Source organism: Schistocerca serialis, chromosome 2 (assembly GCF_023864345.2).
Source record: "Schistocerca serialis cubense isolate TAMUIC-IGC-003099 chromosome 2, iqSchSeri2.2, whole genome shotgun sequence".
Classification (NCBI taxonomy): Eukaryota; Metazoa; Arthropoda; class Insecta; order Orthoptera; family Acrididae; genus Schistocerca; species Schistocerca serialis.
Window position 1 is genome coordinate 415,452,837 of NC_064639.1, and position 27,832 is coordinate 415,480,668.

The 27,832-nt window shown below is 38.0% G+C and overlaps 1 protein-coding gene across 1 annotated transcript in view; it reads right to left on the reverse strand.

The window, feature by feature from the left end:
• Positions 1-27,832, reverse strand: part of LOC126457260 (regulating synaptic membrane exocytosis protein 2) — a 1,246,504-nt gene that overhangs the window by 622,768 nt on the left and 595,904 nt on the right. Inside the window, exons 13-14 of the mRNA XM_050093425.1 lie at positions 20,761-20,899; positions 6,678-6,814 (exon numbers count right to left, since the gene is read on the reverse strand). Of these exons, the coding sequence (XP_049949382.1) occupies positions 6,678-6,814; positions 20,761-20,899 (276 nt within the window). The remainder of the gene's footprint in view (positions 1-6,677; positions 6,815-20,760; positions 20,900-27,832) is intronic.

A 27,832-nucleotide genomic window follows, 5' to 3' on the forward strand; every position in this document is an offset into this window, starting at 1 on the left:
GAAAATGTTCATCCTGCCACACAGTTGTCTTTGGCCATTATTTCTTCACTGACCATTACTTAAAAGTAGCCTTGTATTGTCTCTGCTAATCAGCTGTCAACTACAAATTCATAAATCAATATATAATAACAAAATCATAGCTGTTACTTTCTTCCATTATTAACTACTAAAATTTATCATCCTTACAACTTTGAACCATTGTGAACATTGTGGTTACTTTTAAGAATATTATTGCTGCAAAATACAAATGCTAGCATAGCAATGAAAAGCGATTAAATACTTTTCTTTTAGATCAAAATGAAAATAACCAGCGATTTTAACGGCTTCTCGTTATTCGCCAGGCCTCAATCTCCACTAATTTCAATTTGCTGCCGCTCATACCTCACCTGTCTTTCAACAACATCTTTGCCTCTGTACTTCCACCTCGACTGACATCTCTGCCCAAACTCTTTGCCTTTACAAATGTGTGCTTGTGTCTGTGTATGTGCAGATGGATATGTGTGTGTGTGTGCGCGAGTGTATACCTGTCCTTTTTTCCCCCTAAGGTAAGTCTTGCCGCTCCCGGGATTGGAATGACTCCTTACCCTCACCCTTGAACCCCACATCCTTTCGTCTTTGCCTCTCCTACCCTTTTTCCTGAGGAAGCAACCGTTGGTTGCGAAAGCTTGAATTTTGTGTGTATGTTTGTGTATCTATCAACCTGCCAGCACTTTCGTTTGGTAAGTCAAAAACAAAGATGATGTGGCTTACCATACGAAAGCACTGGCAGGTCGATAGAAACACAAACAAACAAATACATACACAAAAAATTCTAGCTTTTGCAACCAATGGTTGCTTCATCAGGAAAGAGGGAAGGAGAGGGAAAGACGAAAGGATGTGGGTTTTAAGGGAGAGGGTAAGGAGTCATTCCAATCCCGGGAGCGGAAAGACTTACCTTAGGGGGAAAAAAGGACAGGTATACACTCGCACACACACCCATATCCAACCGCACATACACAGACACAAGCAGACATTTGTAAAGGCAAAGAGTTTCGACAGAGATGTCAGTCGAGGCAGAAGTGCAGAGGAAAAGATGTTGTTGAAAGACAGGTGAGGTATGAGCGGCGTCAACTTGAAATTAGCGGAGGTTGAGGCCTGGTGGATAACGAGAAGAGAGGATATACTGAAGGGCAAGTTCCCATCTCCGGAGTTCTGACAGGTTAGTGTTAGTGGGAAGTATCCAGATAACCCGGACAGTGTAACACTGTGCCAAGATGTGCTAACCGTGCACCAAGGCATGTTTAGCCACAGGGTGATCCTCATTACCAACAAACACTGTCTGCATGTGTCCATTCATGCGAATGGACTGTTTGTTGCTGGTCATTCCCACATAGAAAGCTTCACAGTGTAGGCAGGTCAGTTGGTAAATCACGTGGGTGCTTTCACACGTGGCTCTGCCTTTGATCGTGTACACCTTCTGGGTTACAGGACTGGAGTAGGTGGTGGTGGGAGGGTGCATGGGGCAGGTTTTACACCGGGGGCAGTTACAAGGGTAGGAGCCAGAGGGTAGGGAAGGTTGTTTGGGGATTTCATAGGGCTGAACTAAGAGGTTACAAAGGTTAGGTGGACGGCGGAAAGACACTCTTGGTGGAGTGGGGAGGATTTCATGAAGGGTGGATCTCATTTCAGGGCAGGATTTGAGGAAGTCATATCCCTACTGGAGAGCCACATTCAGAGTCTGATCCAGTCCCGGAAAGTATCCTGTCACAAGTGGAGCACTTTTGTGATTCTTCTGTGGGAGGTTCTGGGCTTGAGGGGATGAGGAAGTGGCTCTGGTTATTTGCTTCTGTACCAGGTCGGGAGGGTAGTTGCGGGATGCGAAAGCTGTTTTCAGGTTGTTGGTGTAATGGTTCAGGGATTCCGGACTGGAGCAGATTCGTTTGCCACGAAGACCTAGGCTGTAGGGAAGGGACCGTTTGATGTGGAAAGGGTGGCAGCTGTCGTAATGGAGGTACTGTTGCTTGTTGGTGGGTTTGATGTGGACGGACGTGTGAAGCTGGCCATCGGACAGACGGAGGTCAACGTCAAGGAAAGTGTCATGGGATTTGGAGTAGGACCAGGCCAATCTGATGGAACCAAAGGAGTTGAGGTTGGAGAGGAAATTCTGGAGTTCTTCTTCACTGTGAGTCCAGATCATGAAGATGTCATCAATAAATCTGTACCAAACTTTGGGTTGGCAGGCCTGGGTAACCAAGAAGATTTCCTCTAAGCGACCCATGAATAGGTTGGCGTACGAGGGGGCCATCCTGGTACCCATGGTTGTTCCCTTTAATTGTTGGTATGTCAGGCCTTCAAAAGTGAAGAAGTTGTGGGTCAGGATGAAGCTGGCTAAGGTAGTGAGGAAGGAGGTTTTAGGTAGGGTGGCAGGTGATCGGTGTGAAAGGAAGTGCTCCATCGCAGCGAGGCCCTGGACGTGTGGAATATTTCTGTATAAGGAAGTGGCATCAATGATTACAAGAATGGTTCCCGGGGGTAACCGATTGGGTAAGGATTCCAGGCATTCGAGAAAGTGGTTGGTGTCTTTGATGAAGGATGGGAGACTGCATGTAATGGGTTGAAGGTGTTAGTCTACGTAGGCAGAGATACATTCTGTGGGGGCTTGGTAACCAGCTACAATGGGGCGGGCGGGATGATTGGGTTTGTGAATTTTAGGAAGAAGGTAGAAGGTAGGGGTGCGGGGTGTCGGTGGAGTCAGGAGGTTGATGGAGTCAAGTGAAAGGTTTTGTAGGGGGCCTGAGATTCTGAGGATTCCTTGAAGCTCCGTCTGGACATCAGGAATGGGATTACCTTGGCAAACTTTATATGTGGTATTTCTGCTGGAAATATCACTTTGCCACGAAGAAAAATGATCCTAATCCTACTCCTAATGATCCAAATCCCCAAGGCACCATCCAAATTGAACCCTGCCTGGAACAGTTCTGTCCTCCGTCACAGCGGGACCCACCTCCTCTTCCTCAAAATCATCCTCTCCAAACCTTCCAGGAATTTCTGACCTCCAGCCTTGCATCTCAATCCTTCTTAAAAAACCTTAATCCTACTCCCAACATCACCACTGCTGAAGCCCAGGCTATCTGTGATCTGAAGGCTGACCGATCCATCGTCATTCTTCCGGCGGACAAGGGTTCCACGACCATGGTCCTTGATCGTCAGGAGTATGTGGCTGAGGGACTGCGTCAGCATTCAGACAACACCACATACAAAGTTTGCCAAGGTAATCCCATTCCTGACATCCAGACAGAGCTTCAAGGAATCCTCAGAATCTTAGGCCCCCTACAAAACCTTTCACCTGACTCCATCAACCTCCTGACCCCACCGACACCCCGCACGCCTACCTTCTACCTTCTTCCTAAAATTCACAAACCCAATCATCCCGCCCACCCCATTGTAGCTGGTTACCAAGCCCCCACAGAACGTATCTCGGCCTACGTAGATCAACACCTTCAACCCATTACATGCAGTCTCCCATCCTTCATCAAAGACACCAACCACTTTCTCGAACGCCTGGAATCCTTACCCAATCTGTTACCCCCAGAAACCATCCTTGTAACCATTGATGCCACTTCCTTATACACAAATATTCCACATGGCCAGGGCCTCGCTGCGATGGAGCACTTCCTTTCACGCCGATCACCTGCCACCCTACCTAAAACCTCTTTCCTCACTACCTTAGCCAGCTTCATCCTGACCCACAACTTCTTCACTTTTGAAGGCCAGAAATACCAACAATTAAAGGGAACAGCCATGGCTACCAGGATGACCCCCTCGTACGCCAACCTATTCATGAGTCGCCTTGAGGAAGCCTTCTTGGTTACCCAGGCCTGCCAACCCAAAATTTGGTACCGATGTATTGATGACATCTTCATGATCTGGACTCACAGTGAAGAAGAACTCCAGAATTTCCTCTCCAACCTCAACTCCTTTGGTTCCATCAGATTCACCTGATCCTACTCCAGATCCCATGCCACTTTTCTTGACGTTGACCTCCATCTGTCCAATGGCCAGCTTCACCCGTCCGTCCACATCAAACCCACCAACAAGCAACAGTACCTCCATTATGACAGCTGCCACCCTTTCCACATCAAACGGTCCCTTCCCTACAGCCTAGGTCTTCGTGGCAAATGAATCTGCTCCAGTCCGGAATCCCTGAACCATTACACCAACAACCTGAAAACAGCTTTCGCATCCCGCAACTACCCTCCCGACCTGGTACAGAAGCAAATAACTAGAGTCACTTCCTCATCCCCTCAAGCCCAGAACCTCCCACAGAAGAATCACAAAAGTGCTCCACTTGTGACAGGATACTTTACGGGACTGGATCAGACTCTGAATGTGGCTCTCCAGCAGGGATACGACTTCCTCAAGTGCTGCCCTGAAATGAAATCCATCCTTCATGAAATCGTCCCCACTCCACCAAGAGTGTCTTTCCGCCGTCCACCTAACCTTTGTAACCTCTTAGTTCATCCCTATGAAATCCCCAAACCACCTTCCCTACCCTCTGGCTCCTACCCTTGCAACCGCCCCCGGTGTAAAACCTGTCCCATGCACCATCCCACCACCACCTACTCCAGTCCTGTAACCCAGAGGGTGTACACGATCAAAGGCAGAGCCACGTGTGAAAGCACCCACGTGATTTACCAACTGACCTGCCTACACTGTGAAACTTTCTATGTGGGAATGACCAGCAACAAACTGTCCATTCGCATGAATGGACACAGGCAGACAGTGTTTGTTGGTAATGAGGATCACCATGTGGCTAAACATGCCTTGGTGCACGGCCAGCACATCTTGGCACAGTGTTACACCGTCCGGGTTATCTAGATACTTGCCACTAACACCAACCTATCCGAACTCCGGAGATGGGAACTTGCTCTTCAATATATCCTCTCTTCCCGTTATCCACCAGGCCTCAATGCCTCAATCTCCGCTAATTTCACGTTGCCGCCACTCATACCTCACCTGTCATTCAACAACATCTTTGCCTCTGCACTTCTGCCTTGACTGACATCTCTGCCGAAACTCTTTGTCTTTAAATATGTCTGCTTGTGTCTGTATGTGTGGATGGATATGTGCGTGTGTGCTAGTGTATACCTGTCCTTTTTTCCCCCTAAGGTAAGTCTTTCCGCTCCCGGGATTGGAATGACTCCTTACCCTCTCCCTTAAAACCCACATCCTTTCGTCTTTCCATCTCCTTCCCTCTTTCCTGATGAGGCAACAGTTTGTTGCGAAAGCTTGAATTTTGTGTGTATGTTTGTGTGTCTGTCGACCTGCCAGCACTTTCATTTGGTAAGTCACATCATCTTTGTTTTTAGATATATTTTTCCTACGTTGAATGTTTCCCTCTATTATAACCATATATATAAAAAATAGAGGGAAACATTCCACGTGGGAATAAACCTAAAAACAAAGATGATGTGACTTACCAAACAAAGCGCTGGCAGGTCGACAGACACACAAACTAACACAAACAAACACACAAAATTCAAGCTTTCGCAACAAACTGTTGCCTCATCAGGAAAGAGGGAAGGAGAGGGAAAGACAAAAGGATATATATATAAAAAAAAGAAGGTGGGTGTGTGGGTATGTTGGGGGGGGGGGGGGGGTGGAATCAGTAGATATGATGTACATGTACAGATAAACCAACAAATTCAAAAGAATGAGCTTGACAAACTGAGCAACCCAATAACATTTTGGTCCACCTTTGGTCCTTATGCAAGCAGTTATTTTGTTTGTCCATGATTGATAGAGTTGTTGTACGTCCTTCTGAGGGATATTGGGCAAAATTGTGTCCAACTGGCATGTTAGATCATCAAGCTATACAGATGTTTTTTATTTATTACAGTTTTTTAAAAAAAGCGGTATATGTATTGCCAAACACCACTTGGTCATGAAGCAATTACACTTAATAACAATACTGACTTTCACTGCCAGAGTAAAGATGAACGCATATTATAAATTCAGCAATTCTGTTTTATTGTTGGATAAATATGGTTCACATGAATGCAAGTTTTTTCCGGAAATTACAAGGATATTATTTTCTTGGAAGGCCAGACGAAAAACATCATTGTCTTTTTTGCAGTACTTTGACAGCTTTTTGTAATCTTCTTGCACAGTAATAAACTTACTGAAATGCACATCAAGACTACACTATTACTAATCTGATAAACTAAGAAAATATCATGAGCTTCCTGCTATTTATTATGTGTCAACTTCCAAAGCTGAGGCAGTTTACAGGTTCCAGTATTTCCTCTATGCATTCCAATTTGTTTAAAACTATTGTATTATAGCATATATTACACATTTGTTTGTTTTCCATTTAGACTCAAATCAATTATACAAAATGTAAGTACTTCATATACTCAACATTCTACAACCATTTTTTCCATATGGGCTAAAGAAAAACATCATGAAAAAGCTATTCCAAAATTTTTTTTTTGAACATTTTAATCATGCCTATTATCAATTATTGTGTGGCAAAAGGCAGTTTCCCGTATTTCTCACATCAATAAAAAACAAGGTAAATGGTTTAAAGGGCTTGCATTTATCAGATGAAAGATACAAATCTAAATTTGCCTATCTCTGTTTAATGATGGAATGTATTTCATTACAAGCAAACTTATTTATACAATGATAAAACATACCTTGCTTCTGGAGGAGATAAGCTACGATGATCACCAATTCGACGTGGGCTCTTGGACCTGCTACGAGAGTGCAAACTTGGTGAATCAGTCGGTGCAGCGGAATGCGATCGTTGACTCATCATTGGCTGACCCCCATTCTTCAAAATCAGGAGTATATAGAAAATAGTTGTCAGAAGCATATATGTCTCTTAAGGAATTCATAAATCCACACATAAATGTAAGAAACATTCATTGTTACTATTACTAATGTGTTTAGTGAAAAAATGTGAAATACTTCCTGTTATGTGATAAATAAATTTAATGACTCTAAAGCAAAGCTGTCCTCAATGTGAAGGTCAGTTTGGACACAACAGTGCTTAATTACAGATTGTCCTGTGGATGGTGAAGTGCCCCTGCCTTCCATTATGGCTAGGGACTGAATGGAGAAAACTTTAGAACTGTACTCTGACACTTAGCCATTGTAAGATATCATTTTGTAAGGCTGATCTCGGTGGGTGTTATTGGTACACTTCCACCCATCAGAATGTTGAACTGCTAAACAAATTTTTTTTGAGCAATTAAGAAAAGGATGAATTTATATTTTATAATTTATGTTAACTGTAATTGTAATTACTCTGTTACACATACTGTATGATGCCTGAATGAGATGTGGTGATAGTAGAGCCACCTACCAGAGAGAACATGGACCACAGTAGTTACTGGGCATCACATGAATCTGTTCCAGCTGAAAACAGTGAACTAAAATCTGCTCCTGCGTACTTAGTCAAGTAGTCTAAGTAAGTTATACTGAGTGTATGAAGTCTGAGCCAGACTTGGAAATTTGATGATACATATGTTAATACGCAGGAAGATATTAATAGAAGCATATCTTAATCCTCAGCTTAATCATGGTATTTAAGTACGGCTGACTGAATAATTTATAACATTGTGCTGGGATTTGTTTGATAATAGGTTCAATGCCAGAAGAGAAAAAGTTTATTTTTGTAGCAGGGTGAAAGGTGGTGATGTCAAGTAGGAACAGATATGATTTTTATTGTAATTAATTTAACCCTTCACTGCGTTGCTTTGCAGATGTGCAAAGCAAAGTTTCAACTCTCTTTTTGCCATTGTTAAAGTTTAATGCTTGAAACTGCTTTGCTGATGTGCTATGTTGTATTATGACAGTAACTGATAAGATTCTGCCACTAGAATACGCTACTGAGTGTATGATGCGACAACGTGTGTCGCTGTGAGTAGCATTGTAAATCAGGCTGACATTGCTCTCTTTCGGCAGTGATTGTTAGTACTTGAATGGAAGAACACATGAATGCAAAAAATTTGTAGTGCTTCTACGACCTTTGGAGAGTATTCGGGCTCCGTTCATCTTGTATTTCTGCTAATAAATATGTGAGTAGTATACAAATCAATTTCATTTGCATATGTGCAGTAGTGCGTAATAATACTTCTATCCACAATTGAAGGATGAGAAAGTAGTGTTTCCTTCTTTCTGCTTTTTTCTAGTTTATCGTGATAGTTTGAGTGCTGTAATGGAGTCATTCTCATATTTCGACAATGGACGGCGTAAAGTGATGACGTGTGAAGAATTCATGGCCCTAGAATGTCCTTCTGCCAGTGAAGATGAGTTAGATTTTGACGATTCAGATGAAGACCCGACAATAAACGTAAATGATCTGTAATCTGCAGATAGTGATAGCGAGCCTGTGGCTACTGTAGTTAATACACATAATTCAAAAATTATTGTTTGAAGGATGATGAGAATGAAGCTGTTGCTGATGGACAGGTACCACAAGCTTCTGAAAAACACCCAAAAGGTTCAGAAAAATTGAATCATCTGGAAAAAACAAAGTGATTCATTTGGAAATGATAAATTTATATTCAAAGGAAAGTCCTCACTGCCACAGTCAGTTCTAGAGTTGTTCACGCCATATCAGTTTTTTAAATATTTTTTAATGATGAATTAATGGCAAAAATTGTTGATGAAACTAATCTTTACAGCACACAAAAAAATCAAAACAAGCAATTTAATTGCAATGTTCATGACATTCATAAACTTATAGGCATATGTATTATTAGTTCTTTGGCTCCACCTACTGCTGCCCGTGATTTCTGGAATGATGTTATTGGTGTTGAGGTAGTAAAACAGACATTGTCTCAGAGATACTTTGAGAGTCTGATGGCCACTTTGCATTTCAATGACAATACAAAGCGGCTAGATCCTGAGTGTCAAGATCATGACAAATTGTACAAAATCAACCCTATAATTGATCATGTGAATAAAAAATGTCTTTTGATTCCAATGAGTGACTATTTGTCAGTTGATGAACAAATCTGCGCAACCAAAGCAAGGCACCACATGAAGGTTTATATGAAAGACAAACCACATAAATGGGGGTATACACTATTTGCTTTGTGTGGGGATATGGGGTTTGCACACAAAATTGAAATCTACAGTGGGCAAGAAAATAATCCAAAATTCAGGATAGATAATGAACCAGATATAGGAGCAACTGGAAACGTTGTGATTTGCCTCATAAGGGAAGTTCCAAGGTATCAGAATTACAAAATCTACTTTGACAGATAATATACCTCTATGGATCTAGTTGTATACCTTTTCAAACTTGGGATCCAGAGTGTAGGAACAATACAAACGAATAGGATACCAAATTGCAAATTTCAAAGTGAAATGGAACTGAAGAAGGAAGTATGTGGCTATTCTGAGAAATACATCACTACTGTTGACAATGTGGACATTGCCTCTGCTTTCTATAAAGATAATAATAATGTCTGTTTCCTGTCTACATTTGTTGGTGAGCTGCCAAAATCTGAAGTGACAAGATTTGACAGAAAGAAGAGAGAGCACAGAATGGTGCAGTGTCCAGCTGTTGTTTCTGTTTACAACTCACATACGGGAAATGTAGATTTGTTGGATAGCAACATTGGAAGATGTCATATAAAGATTAGATCCAAATGCTGGTATTTACGTTTGTTTTTCCATCTGATTGATATAATTGTAATAAATTCATGGATTCTGTACAGAAGGGTACTAATGGAAAAAACAGCAGCAAACATGCCAATGAATCAGAAGAAATTTAGAACTGAGTTGGCTCAAACTCTTTGCAGATTGGTCCTGGAGCAAAAAAACGAGGTAGGCCAGCTAGCACAGATCCAATAGAGATAAAAAGGATGAGATATAAGGGATCATCACTACCTCCAAAGGAAGTAAGATTAGATCCTTATGATCACTGGCCAGTGTGGAATAAGAAGAGAACAACATGCAAACACCCTAACTGCAAAGGCTATACCTTTATCAAGTGTGAAAAGTGCAGAGTGAATTTATGTTTAAATGAAGACAAAAACTGCTTTCTTGCATTCCATAGTGTTTAAAACATGTGTCTTTCATTAATTTTCAAATATGTCATTAATTCTTTCATATCTGTTGTTAATTTGACATGGAAAAAAATATTTTTTACCGTTAATAACCTTTTAGTGTGAAAAACTTTACACAGTTCTGCATATGTGCAAAACCTCACTTATGAGTGTATATGATAAGTTTCCCACAGTTTTGCATAAATGCGAACTGAATAAAAATAATTTTCTGAATTAAAAACATCTTATTTTGTCCAACATTTTTCCTGACATCCTTGAACAATTTGGTGGTGGCGGTGGCGGTGGGGGGGGTGGGGGGGGGGGGGAGGAGGGCAGGGGGGGAGAGGAAAAAAAAAACTGATCCTTTCATTCTCTTAAAATGGTTAACATAGATGACATGTATTTTATGCAGAAATCTGTACTGTTCAGTTACAGTTAATAATGACACCCTTATGAAGGTGAAATATGTTACAATAAATATCATGAAATATACCAGGTCTTACTGGAGATTTATTTAACAATGTGTTAGGCACAACAATTTTCTAATGTGAGAACAAATATATACATCTATACATATGTAAATTGAAAGGGCATCACTGCTATCAGCTGCAGTGGAACACTAAGCGGAATCAGTGGCGATGAGCGAAAATGTGTATTGGACTGGGACTCAAACCCAGGATCTCCTATTTATTAGGCAGGTACAGTAACCAGTGCGCCATCCGAGAAGCAGTATTATTGTAACTGCATGGACTATCTCGCCATGCCTCAAGGCCAATCCACATTCCCACCGAGCGCCACCTATCCGCAGTCCCTGTCCATTATACTCCTGTTCGCTACTTAGAGATTCCCACAGGAGGACAGACATATTTTTGCATTCGTACTGAAGAAAGTGGATCCATTACCCTGCCAGGCTTATCAATTATTTGAAAGCATGGTGTCTGTCCCTTTGAAAGAACAGGCTTATCAATTACTTGAAAGCATGGTGTCTGTTCCTTTGAAAGAACAGATGCCTTGCAAATCCCGCAATTGTGAAACACTATATCTAAATTGAAGGCGGGCCACTACTATCAGCTGCAGTGGGACATTAAGCGGAATTAGAGGCGATGTGGAAAATCTGTACTGGACAGGGATTTGAACCTGGGATCTCATGCTTACTAGGCAGATGCAGTAACCATTGCGCCATCCGGGTCACAGCATTATCTCAACAGCATGGACTTTCTTGGTACACCTCACAGCTGATTCACACTTCCACCAAGTGTCCCCTATCCACACTCCTTCAATTTACCTGTAATTTTTCACAGTTGCAGGATCTGCATGGTGTCTGCTCTTTAGAAGGAACAGACATCATACATTAAAATAATTGATAAACCTGGCTGGGCAAGGATCCACTTTCTTCACTGTGAATGCACAGACACATCTGACCACCTGTGGGAATCTCTAAGTAGTGAACAGCAGTATAATGGAGAGGGACTGCATATAGGTGGCACTCAGTGATAGTGTGGATCAGCCATGAGGTGTACTGAGATAGTCTGTGCAGTTGCAGACGTGATTACTGCACCGACTTCGTAAGCAGGAGATACTGAGTTCGAATTCCGGTTCGGTACATATATTCACTCATCGCCACAGATTCCGCTTAATGTCCTGCTGCAGCTGCTAACAGTGACCCCCTTCAATTTACATATAATGTTTAACAGTTGTGGGATCTGTGTGGTGTCTGTTCTTTCGAAGGAACAAACACCATGTATTCAAATAACCTACACATATAATGTGCAATCTGCTGCACAGTGCACGGTGAAGAGTATTTCATACCCACTGTAGTGACTTCCTGTAGCGTCCGTTGGGCATGGAATGGGAGATAGCAACAATACTGAATCTCAGTACTCAAATGAAGCCATGTGTTGATCTGAGCAAAATGCTTTTTTCTTTTTATTATTTTTATTCTTATCAGTGTAAGAGATGTGTTCTTTTTGTAGTTATGTAAAAGCTCAGTTTTCATCTCTCACTGAAATGGTTAGTTCATAATATGACAGGTATCTGTATTTCTCAAACCAATTTCATTCCATGTAGGTTTTGCAGCAGCAGCAGCAGTCCTATTCATTTGTAGACCACTTTTACTACAAAACTGGACATGTCATGGCCTTGGAATTTAAGAAAAACAAAAATAACATAATTCAAATGTATAGGCATGTACATACTTACAGGTCTAGTTTGACAGCTATGGGACTGGCAGTCCACCTTGGCCTTATAGTATGAACTGTTCCACCCCTCACCTGAATTAATCTGGGAAACTATGAAAAACCTAGATCAGGTTGGACTGGTTTTGAAGACAAATGTCTCAACTGTAGCATGTGTTGCAGTTGTCATATTTAATTTATCAGGTGAGATATTTCCACAAATAGAAATGCAGAGCAATCAATGTCCTGGAAAGTTGTTTCAGTTGGTGCAGACCTACTTCAGAAACATATTATACATTGTGGAATAGTGTGTCTCTCATAAACATGCCTCAGAGAGGACTGTGCACTTGGACATACTGAACTATCTTTGAAATATTCATGACAATAGTCTGACTATGGACCAATTATTCACATTCCAGTTTGACACTGTCATTTTTGCAGATGACTACAAGGCCAAGGTGTTAATTTGCCAACATTACTGAGCTTGTCAATGGCAGTGTTGTTGATCTGTATGCAAGTATATATCACAATACATGAAGTAACTGATCTTGAATTTTATAGTGCCAAAGTAGAAAAATTAAGATCTCCATTACTATCTTCTTAACGATATCTGAGAGAACTTTTAGCAGTTATTTAAGCTCTGCATTGGCATCCATCAGTATACTGAAAAAGAGCATCCTAATTTATTACTATTGTTACTACTATAAATTGATCATGAACCATACAAACTGTAATGTTTAAACACATTACATTAAAACAAAAAAAATTACAGAATTTTAAACTGATTCTAAAACTCTGTGTTTTAAATAAATTGTACTACTGTGGTGATGAAAATTATTCCTACATTGTATAACAGCTAGGGAAGCCAGCAGCTTCTATAGTTGTGATGCGTTCCATCGGAATCCTTCAGTCAGTAAAATAATCAATATTTGTGTATGTTGTATAAATTGTAAATACCTTTTCATTTTCAAATTTGTGTCATTTAGACAGAAGCTGAAGTTGCAGACTATGGTCTTTAAGATGGTACAAAAACTGTAAACATCCTTCTGAAGAGTATCATGACTTAGTGCCACAAAAAAAAAAAAAAAAAAAAAAAAAAAAAAAAAAAAAAAAAAAAAAAAAAAAAAACACCTGCTGTTGTAAACTATAATCATGCTGCATTCTTTTTAACTACAATAACTATATAAAACTTCCTGGCAGATTAAAACTGTGTGCCCGACTGAGACTCGAACTCGGGACCTTTGCCTTTCGCGGGCAAGTGCTGTACCAACTGAGCTACCGAAGCACGACTCACGCCCGGTACTCACAGCTTTACTTCTGCCAGTAAAGTTCTTCAGAAGAAGTGTAGCTGTTCATGCATGTATATTTTTGTGAGATTTAACCACAGTTTGACTGAAAAACGCTAAGGAACATAGCAGATATATAAATCACCAAATTAATTAATGATGTCTCATCTCATAACAACTGAATTGCCCAATATTAATTGGTGTCTATGTACAAAAATGACGAAGTGGATCAATAAAACAATACAACACAACCGAAGGAAAACTGAAGTTAGATGTAAGATTGTCTGAAGGTCCTGATCTTGCCAGGTGAAATAAACACATAAATAAATAAATAAATAAAAATATATTTTGAAGATATTGCTTTTCAAAGGCTCTGACACTGAATTACAGAAAAGTATCTGTGAAAAACTAAATCTCTGGAGTGATCCTGATTAAAAATCAGAGGAAACTCAGCAGTACAGAGATAAATATGTGGATAATAGTACTCTCAGGCTAATTACAAACTCTACAGATTTGTAAAAAAAGATGAAGAGAGTGTTGGTTGATTCAGTAGACTGCAGGTTTTTGAAACTGAACCCCACTTCTAAAAAAATGAAAATTTAAGAAATAAATTTGAACAATGAGAGAGAATGTAGAACTAAGAAACATTTGAACACTTCCATGAAAATTGAAAATTTAAGACAAAACTGAACTACTACAAAAAATTTGAAGAACTAAAAAAACTCGGCAGGTGCAAGTAGGAGTTGCTCACTAAAGATTCTGGACAAACTTAATTTTGTGTATAGAAAGTTCATCCATTCCAGGAATTGAGAAGCTCATTGATTTTTGCCTGTTATTGACATTGATAAGGACCAGAGGATTCCAAAACTTTCGAGAATGTTTTAATTTCAAGTTTGAAGTCAGATAATAAAACACAAAAGAATTTTTTTATTATTAAGTTTTTCTTTGTTTGTGCTGTGAAACCTTGCTTCTTGGCTAATTTCATGATTCTAGATCAAGAGAATTTGACGTGTGGAGTTGCGAACATCAAAATATATTACATAAATGGCCGTATCTTTTGACTGCATTGACTTAGAAGGTAACGTTTATTATACCACCAAGAGACCATGCATGTTAGTATGTGACACAAATTTTAGCTTGATATAGCTACTCATTCCTGAGAAAAGGGGGTCTTAATAGACAGACACACTGTCAGACAGATAGTCTGATAACAAACAACCCCCATTTTCTCCCCCTTCCATGTGATATAATTACAAATTCCTTTGGTTGTAGTGTGAAACCATGCTTCTTGGAAAATTTAAATGATCCTAAGTCAATGTGAAGTACCCTGTAAGTTCTCACGAGTGAGTTTGTGAGTATCAAAATAAGTGACATAAATGGCTGTACCTTTCAACTGCACTGACATAGGTGCTTCACTTTTTTACATCGCCAAGGGACTGTAGACCTTAATATGTGGCATAAATTTAAACTTGATACGTCTACTGGTTATTGAGAAAAAGGGTTTTGAACAGACAGACAGAAGAACAATAAAGTGATCCTCTAGGAGTTCTGTTTTTACCATCTGAGGTGAGAAATTCATAAAATTTGTGTCAAAGTAAATGCCCCTGTTTATTGTTTTTTCTACAAAAATGAAAAGACCAATCACATGATTTTCCGTCAAACCACACCAGACATTAACTTTGTGAGAGTCATGTTGATGCTGAATAACTTTATGTGGATGCTCTGCCCCACAAATTCTGTAGTTATGATGATTAACTATTACACTGACATGAAATGAAGCCTCATCAGAAAATAGAATCTTTTTTAAAAAATTGACATCATCATCAAATCTGTGTAGAAAGTCAACAGCAAACTCTACCTTTTGATTTTATCAGAAGGTTTTATTTCATGTAACAGTTGCAATTTGTAGGTGCGCAACTTAAGTCTTTTATGCTCAACATCATACACAGTACTTTTAGGCACTCTGAATTGTAGACTACGTTAGAGCAATGACTTCTTCGGGCTACGAACACACGAAACATGGGTCTATTCACAAAACATTTTCAAAAGTTCTTGGTCTACCTGATGATTTTGCTTTTAAAACAGTACTGGATTCCTTGAAAGACTTTAGCCAGTTTTTGCCGTAGGTGTTTAACCACCATACTGACATCTTAAATTACATTGCACTGTTATAAATGACTCAGTTTTCACAAGCCAAATAACACAGTGAGCTTTCTGTTGCGAAATACACATCATTGCTGAGTTGCTCTGCACTGCATTGCACACACACCTGGACTGAACTGAGGGGACAGAGGAAAAAATAGCATTGGTGCCAGCTCCAAGTCAAGCAGACTGGCCAACTGCAGGGGAGCCAAACTTTGAGAGTTGATGGATCAAACACCACAAACTAGAATACTGTATGTCACTTTTAACAGATTCTAGGACATGTTAAAACTAGGCAGTTCTTTTTCAAACACACTGTATATTAAGCCACAGGAGAGACTTACACATAGTTGTTATTTTGCATAGCACATTCTGATTGGACAGTTGTTATACCCTTCCCCGTTTTCCGAGTGCATTTGCCCTTGACCATGTTCTGAGCTGTATTTGCTGTTGTGTGCTATTGATGTCAAGTAGGTGCACTTGTTATTTAATAAAAACTTAAAAAAAGTTCTAAGCACATGTGTTGTGTATTGTAGTCAATAAATTATCAAGTGGAGTTTAGCTGATAAGTTCTTAATGGTTTAAATGTTAATATATACAAGAGATATCAGTTGTGTAGACTAAAGACCACTTCCTGTGAGACTTGGTAGGAACAGTGAATTTATACTACCACTGTATGGTATTCATACTAGTTAATTTTCATTAACACTCTATGAGAACATTCCTACTAGTTCATTTTCAGATCACCATCTAAATGTTTACCAGCTTTGCCTTGTTTAGAAATGGGTTACTGGTCAAATTAGCATGAGGAAACTGAATGTTATTGATGGTTTGATCAACATCTTTGGTAGTACACTGTATATAAAAGTGATGAGAATTTGTTAATATTTATTTTATATGGAAGTCACAGTGGAGATATCAAGAGCATGTCTGGCATTTTCGAAATTATTTGTTGTCTTACAAGAATTGGAGCTTTCAAAGGTTTTAATAACTGTATTTAACAAGATATTTTACAAAACTGTTAATTATTGCACTAAATGCCCAAACTATTACATTTTAACTAACATCATATTTAAATGAGCTTGTTTTTCGATAACTGTTTCTTGACTGGCAGTTGACTTTAATTATCCACACATTAAATTTTCTGGGTGTTGTTAATCTGTGAAGTGGTTGCTTTATAATGTTAACACAGCAAAAATTTATTGATCAAGATTTTCCTAAGATTAATGCCACTTTTGTACCTGAAAAAAAATCTGTGTTGAAAAGTGCAATCCTTATGTTTAATAGACCACCCCACCACACCATTTTCCCTAGTAAGTTTTTGATGTTGTGTTTTGGTTGGAGAGGATAGGTAGTACTCTGGGTTTGACAATGGACATCTGTATTCAGGTATGATTATCTTCAACAAATTTCCATCTTAAAATAAACAAAAAATTTAGAATCCTTATAAATTCAAAAGTACATTAATATACATATTATTAACTGCTTCTTGTACAAACTCTAGGTACAATGATTCAAGATTTCTTTTAACTGCATGACAAGAAGCTAATAGGTAACTGTTTAAATATCAGTGTAGCCTTGCATATTTTAAAGCATTAACAGTAGGCAAACAGCAACTACTTTATATAATCAATATAACTAAATAAACATCATCCTTTTTTCACTGCAGCATCCTCTGTGTTTGTTTTCTGTATTACAATTTTGCATAAGTAAGCACAAGTAGTTTATAGTGGTGAAATGATAAATGTAATTTCTAACAGCTCTCTAACGTTTTTAATAGTTATTGTAACTCACTTTATATATCTGATGGTTCTCCTTCATTATGAGAACTGCACACCATTACAAATTATAGAATGAATGCTTCTCCATTTATCGCTACAGATCAGAAGAATATTTTAACTAACTACTTCACTGTATTTTAAAACATTCCATATTGAGATGCTCTGTAAGACTTCTAACATTTTGTTCCCAAAGTCACTGAAGTGTACAGGTTTCAAGGAGCTGTTTGACATAATTCTCGTTCTCATAAAAGGCCTGTGACTTCAGAATTTTTGTGTGCACCTTTCCCTTACTAGTTGTACAATAATATGAAACCTCAAGATGCACACAGTCATTTTCTGTAGCTCACTAGCTCACAATTGATGTTCTGACAACCAAACACATCTCTAAAAGTAGCATTTAACTATTCATTATTTATGTACTTGTGTGGTTTATCTGTAAGCTCTACAGATGAACAAAAGTTTGAAAGCTTACTTAACAGTGTTAAACATGTAGCAATTAAGTAAGTGAAGATGTAAGTGCATATTTAAGATGTTGAGTGGTAGACAGGCCAATAAGCAAGCACTAAATATGATAGCACAGCTCATAAACTTCCATTTTTCTTCAATCACACAGGTGTAATGTAACTACATTGTACCAGTGCTCCAGTTTCATCAGCTGGGTCATACTCAAAGAATCATACTCCATATTGTATTTCTAGAAAGTCAAAGTATAACATACTTAGTCACTATACACTGAAATCAGTGGAAATTCTGCACTGCTATCCTGGGCAAAGTTTTTGTGGAGATGTCAATTTTTTGTTTGATTTTCTCTGGCATGTATTGATGTGTCATCTGGATGTTTAGATAGATGTGTATGTGCAATCTTGTTTCATATGTGTGCGGAATCCAAGAAAGTACAATGTCTACATGTCTTGAATGGAGACAAGGGGGGCTACTAAGATTAAAACCCTGTCTGTCAATAGTGAGACTATCAAAGTGTCAAATTGCCTCACTTCATCAATCACTGTGGGCAGGTTTGAAATTAAAACTGTCACACTCATACACAATACCACGGTCCATGCTTTTATTCCATCATTACTCCTCCCTATACTGATGCACAATTCTTCTACCACCATAACCCAAACAGGCTATATTAAAGTTGAAAGAAATCTCATTACTGTGTTTTAGTGACCTCAACTCTGAAAACAAGGTTTATTATTTTCACTAATGTCTCACCTCTGTTTACCAATTAATACAGATGTTCACTATTAATTCTGTAAATATTTGATAATTAATTGAAACCCTCAGCTGCCAACAGGTATTGTTGATATACCTCAATGGGGACAGCTGTAAATGCGTGCCCCGACTGGGACTCGAATCTGGGATATCCAACTTACATGGCAGATGATCTATCCATCTGAGCCACCAAAGACACAGAGGAATAGCGTGACTGAAGGGACTTATCCCTTGCACGCTTCCTGTGAGACCTACATTCCAACTGTCCACTATCTACATATGTAATGTACTGGAAGCGTGTAAGGGATAAGTCCATGTAGTCGTGCTATTCATCTGTGTCCACGGTGGCTCAGATGGATAGTGTGTCTGCCATGTAAGCAGGAGTTCCTGGGTTCGAGTCCCAGTCGGGGCACACATTTTCAGTTGTCCCCATCAAGGTTTATTAACAACACCTGTTGACAGCTGGGGGTTTCAAATAATTATCATTTATTATAGAGAAGCTGAACGGTCATCAATGGTATCTGTTCTTTTGAGAACAGTTACTATATGTCTGCTTGTGTCTGTATATGTGTGGATGGATATGTGTGTGTGTGCGAGTGTATACCCGTCCTTTTTTCCCCCTAAGGTAAGTCTTTCCGCTCCCGGGATTGGAATGACTCCTTACCCTCTCCCTTAAAACCCACATCCTTTCGTCTTTCCCTCTCCTTCCCTCTAGGATACCCAGCCATTGACCTTTGTCTGTGCGAATGCGCACAGGTTGCCCAAACTCTTGCGGGAATCGTTACCTTAGTTGGCGCGAGTAATGAGTGGATGGGCCAATATCTATTAGGAACATTACGTATGTAGATTGTGGGCAGTTGGAAACGTGGGTCTCACATAAAGCATGCAAGGAATAAGTCCCTGCAGTTATGCTATTCATCTGTGCCCTCAGTGGCTCAGATGGATACAGCATCTGCCATGTAAGCAGGAGATCCCGGGTTCGAGCCCTGGTCAGCACACACATTTTCAGCTCTCCCCATTGAGGAATACCAACAACACCTGTCGGTAGATTAGGGTTTCAATTAATTATCATTTATTCTAGAGAAGCTGCATGGTCATCAATGGTATCTGTTCTTTCAAAAACAGTTACTATCTTCATCTTTACTGTAAATATTATTTTGAGTGCACATTTCTGTAATCTAAGCGGCATAGCCTGTAAATTGTGAGACGCAGGCCGTTCTGTAATGTTTATCAACAATATAACAAGAAATTCATAAAATAATTTTTTAGTATTTGTTCTGAAAATGTGATTTCACCAAATAGATCCAGTAACCAGAGAGACTAAATCGAATAGGGTAGATTGTTGCTAATTTTTACACAACAAACACATTGATACACACATGAATGAACAGATCCTAAACATTTGTGTGCATCTCATTTGGTATATTTTCTAAATTTTTCAGTAAGTTTTAACACTATTCATTTCTTCTTTCTATCATCTTCCTTTGTTTATGATTCCACAAATATTTTTACAGTATTATTGTGATCTCCTTCAACAAAGTATATCTGAGCAAGAGAGTAAGAATTTACTACATCACTGATAAAAAACAATAATACAGTACTCTGTTTCAGTCTGTCTGATTAATCCTTTGCAAACATGAATTATATTTATGCTTTTGTTTATCAAGGCTAACAGCCATCATGGCTAACAAGTCCTACAATGTTGTGATGATGGAAACCGCAAGTCATAAAAATACATAAAAGACATACAAATTTCCAGAATATACAGGGATTCCTGAGACAAGTGGTCAATATAATATTCAGGAATACAACAGGGATGATCATTCAAAGCAAAAAGTCTAGTAAACATGGACTCTAAAATGCACACCATAAGAGTTATGAGGACTTCTTCATCTTCAATACTGTGAAACAAATTTATACTGCAAGCTGTTGGCTTTCCATATTTTGGGAGGAGTTAGTATAGACCAAATCAAGGAAAACTGCCTTTAAACATAGGTTCCGAAATGCATACGTTAAGAGCTATGAGCTATTGTTCAGTGGAACAGATGATTTTCACAGTAACAAAGATGAACAAGTCCAAATGATCCATGTAACATGAAGCAAAATGAGTAACACTTACTTTCCGCTGATTTGGGTAACTGGATACTTTGTCCCGACTCATCATAATTGCAGCCCTTTTTCTTCCCTGAGTGGGCATATCTCTTCGAGATCTTCTTGGCTCTGTCATTTCAACTTCAGGAGGGGGACTGCAAAAAGAGCTGCCACAGTGCTACTGATATAAGAACTGTTCTGTAGTTATTCTATCAAACATACTATAGACATTAATTAAATATAAATGAAACATTACGAAAATCATGCATAAAAGCACTCAGCACACACTACAGGTACTAAAATAAGCAAACAGTGAGAGTGTTTTAGAATCACTTGGTATCATCAGGTTATAAGTAAAATTATTTCCTCACTGGTATTCAGAGTATTGTTTACACGTAAGTTTAATATATTTACAGCTCAAAAACCAATACACCCAAACAAAATGTTTAACTGTTGTTCTTCAACAATCAAAACTTACAATGATTCAGATTCTGCAAAGATGAGATGGATATCACTGTTACTACTCAAAACTTACTGTGATAACTGTTAAGAAGAAACACACATTCTAAAAAAATTTCTGGGATACATCTATTTTCTTTAAGGTACTTATACATTATTAACAAAAGATGACTACATACAACATATGATATTAAATGATATTATATTTTACTGCAAAATATTTAAACAACATACCAGGGAGATGTACATATTGAGCCAAATGCTAATGATAAATGCAACATATTTCTTGATAAACTTATATCCCTTTTTGAACACTGTTTCCCGAAGAAAATTACTAAATGTAACACCACACACTTTTCAAAGAAACCTGGAATTACTACAGGTATTAAAGTGTGTTAAGGGAGAAAAAGAAAACTCTATGAGACAGAAGAACTGGTAAAGAGTCAGAAATAGTTTTACACTTTAAAAATTATTGTAACATACTGAGAAAAGTAGTAAGGAAATCAATAAATATGTATGTCAGAGTAGAAATTAGCAACTCCAGCAATAAAATCAAATATATATGGAATGTTGTTAGAAGGGAGACAGGAAAAATAACCACTGACGTAGGTAGTATTACTATTAAAGAGAACTAGACCATCCTAACCAACAGTACACAAGTAGATAATGTATTTAACAACCATTACTTAAGTGCAGGAGAAAAAAAAATGGTGAGAACAGTTCAAAGAAAAAAGCCAGGCAGTACAAGGAAGAGACTGTTTTCAAAAAATTAAGTGAGATTAAGTTTCACTTAACAATCTCTTGTGAAATAAGTAACAACATTAAATCTTTGAAAAATAAATGTTCTGTTGGAGTAGATGACACCTCTAATAAGATATTAAAATAATGTGGAGCAATTATAGCTGATGTCCTGAGTCACATATGTATTGAATCACAAACTCAAGGTATTTTCCCAGACAGGTTAAAATATGCCATTGTCAGGTCTCTCTATACTAAAGGGGACACCACAGATGTCAATAATTATCAGCCAGTATTCTTGCTTACAGCATTTTCAAACATCTACGAGAAAGTAATGGACTCAAGAGTGGTTAGCCATCTCAACAGTAATGGGATACTTCGTAAATCCCAGTTTGGATTTCAAAAATGCTGTTCCACTGAGACAGCAATATACAATTTCACTGTCCACATAATAGAGTCTTTAAATAGTGAAATGTCACCAATAGGAATTTTCTGTGACTTGTCCAAACCATCTGATTGTGTGAACCATGAGATTATATTACAGAAATTACAATTCTATGGTACAAATGGAATAGCATATGAGTAGTTTAAGTCATACCTACTGAACAGGAAGCAAAAAGTTTCCTTATATGGGTCAAGTGATTTAAATAAGTTTTCCACTTCATCTAACTGGGGTGAAATTACATTAGGTGTTCCACAGGGTTCAATCATTGGTCCCTTTCTGTTCTTGATATTGTGAACGACCTCCCTTCCTATCTAAAAGAGGAAGCTAAACTGACACTGTTTGCTGATGATACAAGCATCATTATTAATCCAGTAAAAGAAACTCCAATTGAAAATGATACAAATAAGGTCTTTGGAAAAGTCATTAATTGGTTTTCGGCAAATGGGCATGCTCTAAACTTTGAAAAAACACAGTACATGAATTTTCTGCTGCAAAAAGTACAGTTCCTTCAATAAATATAACACATCAACAGAAGTCAGTAGACAGGGTAGAGTATACTAAGTTTTTGGGGTTACATATAGATGAGAATCTTAATTGGAAAATTCATGTTTTGGATCTTCTAAAAATGCTAGGTTCAGCAACCTATTGCAATCAGAATAATTGCCTATTTTGAGGATACAGAAATTAGTAAGCTAACATACTTTGCACAGTTTCACTGTCTGATGTCATACGGAATAATATTTTGGAGTAACTCAACATTTAGACAAGAAGTATTCACTGCTCAAAAGAAAGTGGTTAGAATAATGTGTGGGGTTCATAGTCGCACATCTTGTAAGCATCTTTTTGAAAGATTGGGAATTATTACAACAGCCTTACAGTACATTTACTCACTAATGAAATTTGTTCTTAACAACATGGACCAGTTTAAAAACAACAGTGACATTCGTGATTATAATACCAGGAAAAAGAAAGACTTACAATATCCTTTACTCAACCTATCTTTGGCACAGAAACGGGTAAAATATGCTGCTATACAAATTTTTGACAAATTACCAGATGAAATAAAAAGTCTGACAGACAGCAGTAATAGCTGCAAAAATAAATTGAAATCATATCTCCTTGACAACTCATTCTATACCACAGATGAATTCTTGAATAAATAAATCTATAAATATAGTATATGCATTCTGTGCCATTTAAGGGAATGGGGTAAATAATATAAATATTAATCTTTAACTCTGTATCATAATATACAGGGTGTAAATTTTAAGCTGACAAACCAGAATAACTCGAAAAATAAGTTTCACATGAAAAAATGGGTAGATTCCAAAGTTGATTATTTTCGAGGTAAAAATTTGCTGGTGCTAAAATTAGCCTGCCACCCCACCCCCCTGGGGGTGGGTCGGGAGGCAACTTTAAAATTTCAAATGAGAACCCCCATTTCATATTGCAGAACCATATTCTACATAAAAAACTAGGTACATTTTCCTTTAAACATTTGTTTTGATTCTTGGTAGTTGGTGCTGTAATTCAAGAAAATCCATGTTCTCATTTTTGCATGGAAAATGGTAACGGATGAACAAAAAATACTTATTTACTTCATAAATTTGGTTCGCTAAAACTAAAACTCTCCCTCTCTCCCCATAGGGTGGGCTATGAGGGAGAGGAATTAGAGTTTTACAAATGTTTCAGGACCACCAAATCTTAAATGGGAATACATTCATCTTTAGTTAGCAAATGGGTTAGTCTTTTCCTCAGTTAGTCTTTTACTTTGTTAACTCTGTTAGTTAATGAGTTCATTAATTAGTAAGTAGGATGTTTGGTTTGTTAGTTAGCTAGTCAGATGATTTGTTTCATAATTAAAAGTTGTGTGGCCTCATGACCATGAAACAAACAAAACTTATCCAAATTTGCAGAAAAAATTAATATTTGGGTCTACATTTGCAAAACTTTAATTCCTCTCTCTCAAATCCCACCATATGGGGAGAGAGGGAGAGTCTTAGTTTCAACGAATCAAAATTTATGAAGTAAATATGTACTTTTCTATTTATCCGTAACCATTTTCGACGCAAAAATGAGAACATGGATTTTCTTGAATTATAGTGCCCACTATCAAGAATCAAAACAAATGTTTCAGACAAAATGTATGTAGTTTTCTATGTAGAATCTGATTCTGCAATAAAAATGGGGGTTCCCATTTGAAATTTTAAAGTTGCCTCCCACCCCACCCACAGGGCCTGCGGTGGTGGGTTAATTTTAGAACCAGTAGATGTCCCCCTTGAAAATAATCAACTTTGTATTCTACACATTTTTTCATGTGAAGCTTATTTTTGAGTTATTCTGGTTTGTCAACTTAAAATTTACACCCTGTATATATATTAAAAAATCTTATTTCATATGTCCATTTCTTGTGCCCTTGACACGTTCCGCATCATAATGGCTACCATACTGTACGACTGATCAATGGAACATGCAACCGACTAACTAACTAACCAGCACAAGACAAATAACAATGAAAGCCCCAATACAGTACTTCTTCACCCCAGCATAAATTTTCTCATTGAGGAAGGAATACCTCCCATGTATCACATGATGGGCTTACCTTAAGATCTAGTTTTTTTTTACCCTCTGTTGGTAACTTGAGGAATAACTACATGAATCTTAAAAACAGAAATATTTTCAATTTGAGTGTGTATGAGAAAAAGCTGAAAACGATGTGTTTTTTCAATGCACTTGCAAAAAAATGAATCAAAAGTTTGTTATTCATATAGCAACATTGAAAATATGTATTAAGTATTCAGGTCATGTGTTGCACATGAACAGTGCTTCATTTCTCCATTACAGAATGTTACAAACTGACATATGAGTGCTGAGAGTAGATTATATCAAATTCTGTAGTGGCCAGTCATTCAGAAAAAAATGTGTAGAGGCTGTGGATGTTTCTGATCATTCTTGTTGTTAAGAATGTAATGTTAACTTGAGACAGTTAATGATTGGAAAGTGATAAGTGGACATTTTTCCAACTGCTATAACATGCAATGAATTGTCTTATTATCATCTGGCTCCTACACAAATCTATCACTGTGATGGTACATAACAAGTATGAAGTGTAGAGATGCCATTGCATCCAAATACATAAAACAGAAAAATACGGGGTTCAAAATATTTTATGAAGTCTAGTTTTCACTTCATATTTTTAGTGATTCCCACATACCCCTTAAACAATTACAGTTAATACTGCAACTGAATGAGCAGAATATTGTGATAAGATATGGAAGACCCAGAAGCTACACTAATAGATGTTCTAGTATGCAAAACTTTCATCACAGAATTATCTGTTTTCCTACCACATAAATCTATACCCCACCCCCACCCTTTCTATTTTCATATAGCAACACCATTAATCACTCACCACAATTTCAAGTATTTGTGTTACATAAAACCATAATGTATACATATTTCTGTTTCATCTAGGCTTACCAGATAATATTTAGAAACTTCTGTCTCACGCCAGCACAGTTACTTCAGTAGACTAGCAAAATATCATGCCCAAACAAAATCTTGAAATTTAGTTTTGCTTGTAAACAGTAAAGAATACTGGCTGTGCATGTTACCCTGGCCTCTCTGTCATCAATGGAAGTCAGCTGACTTCGTGCTGCTCTGGAACGTTTATGGTCACTGCCAACATTTGCTTCATAACAGTATTGTGTGCCTTAACAATATGTAGCCATTGTGAATATACTGTTGATCCTTGTGTGGTATTGTGCAAAGTGACTGCTAACATTATTTACAAAAATGAGTGAAGAGGCTGTACCTGTTTCTTCTAATGAGTCGCCATCAACTTTTGTATCGCTTCTGTTGTGCATTAATCTATTACACATTCTTTTCTTGTACAAGCTATTAGCTGACTGCTCTGGAAGAAAGAGACAGGGTTCGTCTCAGCAACCAATGTGCTATTAGCCAATTGCAAGCTTCTGCTCCCATCATCCTCCACTCAGGGGCCAAGTAAAAGTGTGCGATCAGTAGTTCTACCTCTTCTTAGTATTGACATTATTCAACTTTGCATAAAACATAAAGTAAAGGTTCAGTTCTCTTCCTAGATGCAATTTTGTTGAAACAAAATGTTAGCATTCATCTCTTAGCATTCAACAGCGACAAAATGTTTGTGCGTACCCTTTGTCCTGTGTACATTAAACTGAACAATAGCAGCTGAACAGAAACATATCACATGTAGTTGTACACAGTGCTCACTGTATGTATTCAATAAAAATACATAAAAGTTTGTAATACACAACATAGCCACTACGTTTCTGGACAGACTTATTTTTGAGCATTCTCATTAACCTCAGCCATCAGCTGACAGAAAAAGGGCACCTGTCTGCCCATTGTTGACGAAGTGCATAGACATCTGATACAGACCAAGTATGTATGTGTGTGTGTGTGTGTGTGTGTGTGTGTGTGTGTGTGTGTGAGAGAGAGAGAGAGAGAGAGAGAGAGAGAGAGAGAGAGAGAGAGAGAGAGAGAGGATACTGGAGAGATATAAAGAGGAGGAACATGACAGGTAGCAATACAACTTCAGTGCAGCACTGATTTTTCAATGTTAAAAGTTCTCTGTACTGATTCAGAAGTTGCATAGTGAGTCACCACTGAGATGGATTACTGTAATGACAAAAGGCAATATCTTGGCCATTTGCTAAGTTTTACATGGCTAATTGGCTTCAACCCATATGCTCACCATTCCAACAAGCAAAGAGGGTGATGATATATTCTTTTACTTTGTTTTTGAATATTTGGGGATTTTCAGTTTCCTGCCTGCTGTCAACTGGCAACATATTACAGACTTTTGCTCTAGAATATAAAACTCCATTCTTAACCATAGACAGGGATGCATAGCATATATAAATATTATTTTACTCCTAATATTACAGTTACGAATTGTATAATTCTTCCTAAACTAATTCTTGTTATTAACCACAGATACCATTACAGTGGATATGTCCTGGGGCACAAGTGTCAGAGTGCTTTCGTTCCTGAGGAGGTTTCCGCAAGGTGGTCTATTATCAACTTTACACAATTTTCTTGACACACATTTCCAAAGAATAAATACTTTTTCACATTAGCTGCATTGTTCTAAATGATTATGCCATAGGACAATACTGAGTGTAAGTCCGCGAACAATGCTAGCAACTTCACTTGTAGGTCAACAGAATGAGAGAGATTTCTCAGTACAAAACAGGCAGAGCTTTGTTTCTTGGTTAACTCATTCAATGATGGTGCCGCTTCAGTTCTCAAATGTCCCATGTAAATCATTTATGTAGACCAATAACAGGAGTGGGCTAAACACAAAATCTTGCAGCATGTGATATTTATTTCACTCTGAATTTGATCTTATTCCTATCACAAAATTTGTTAATGTAGTCGTTTGTTTTCTATTGTTGTGAAAAGACAATCTTGTTGT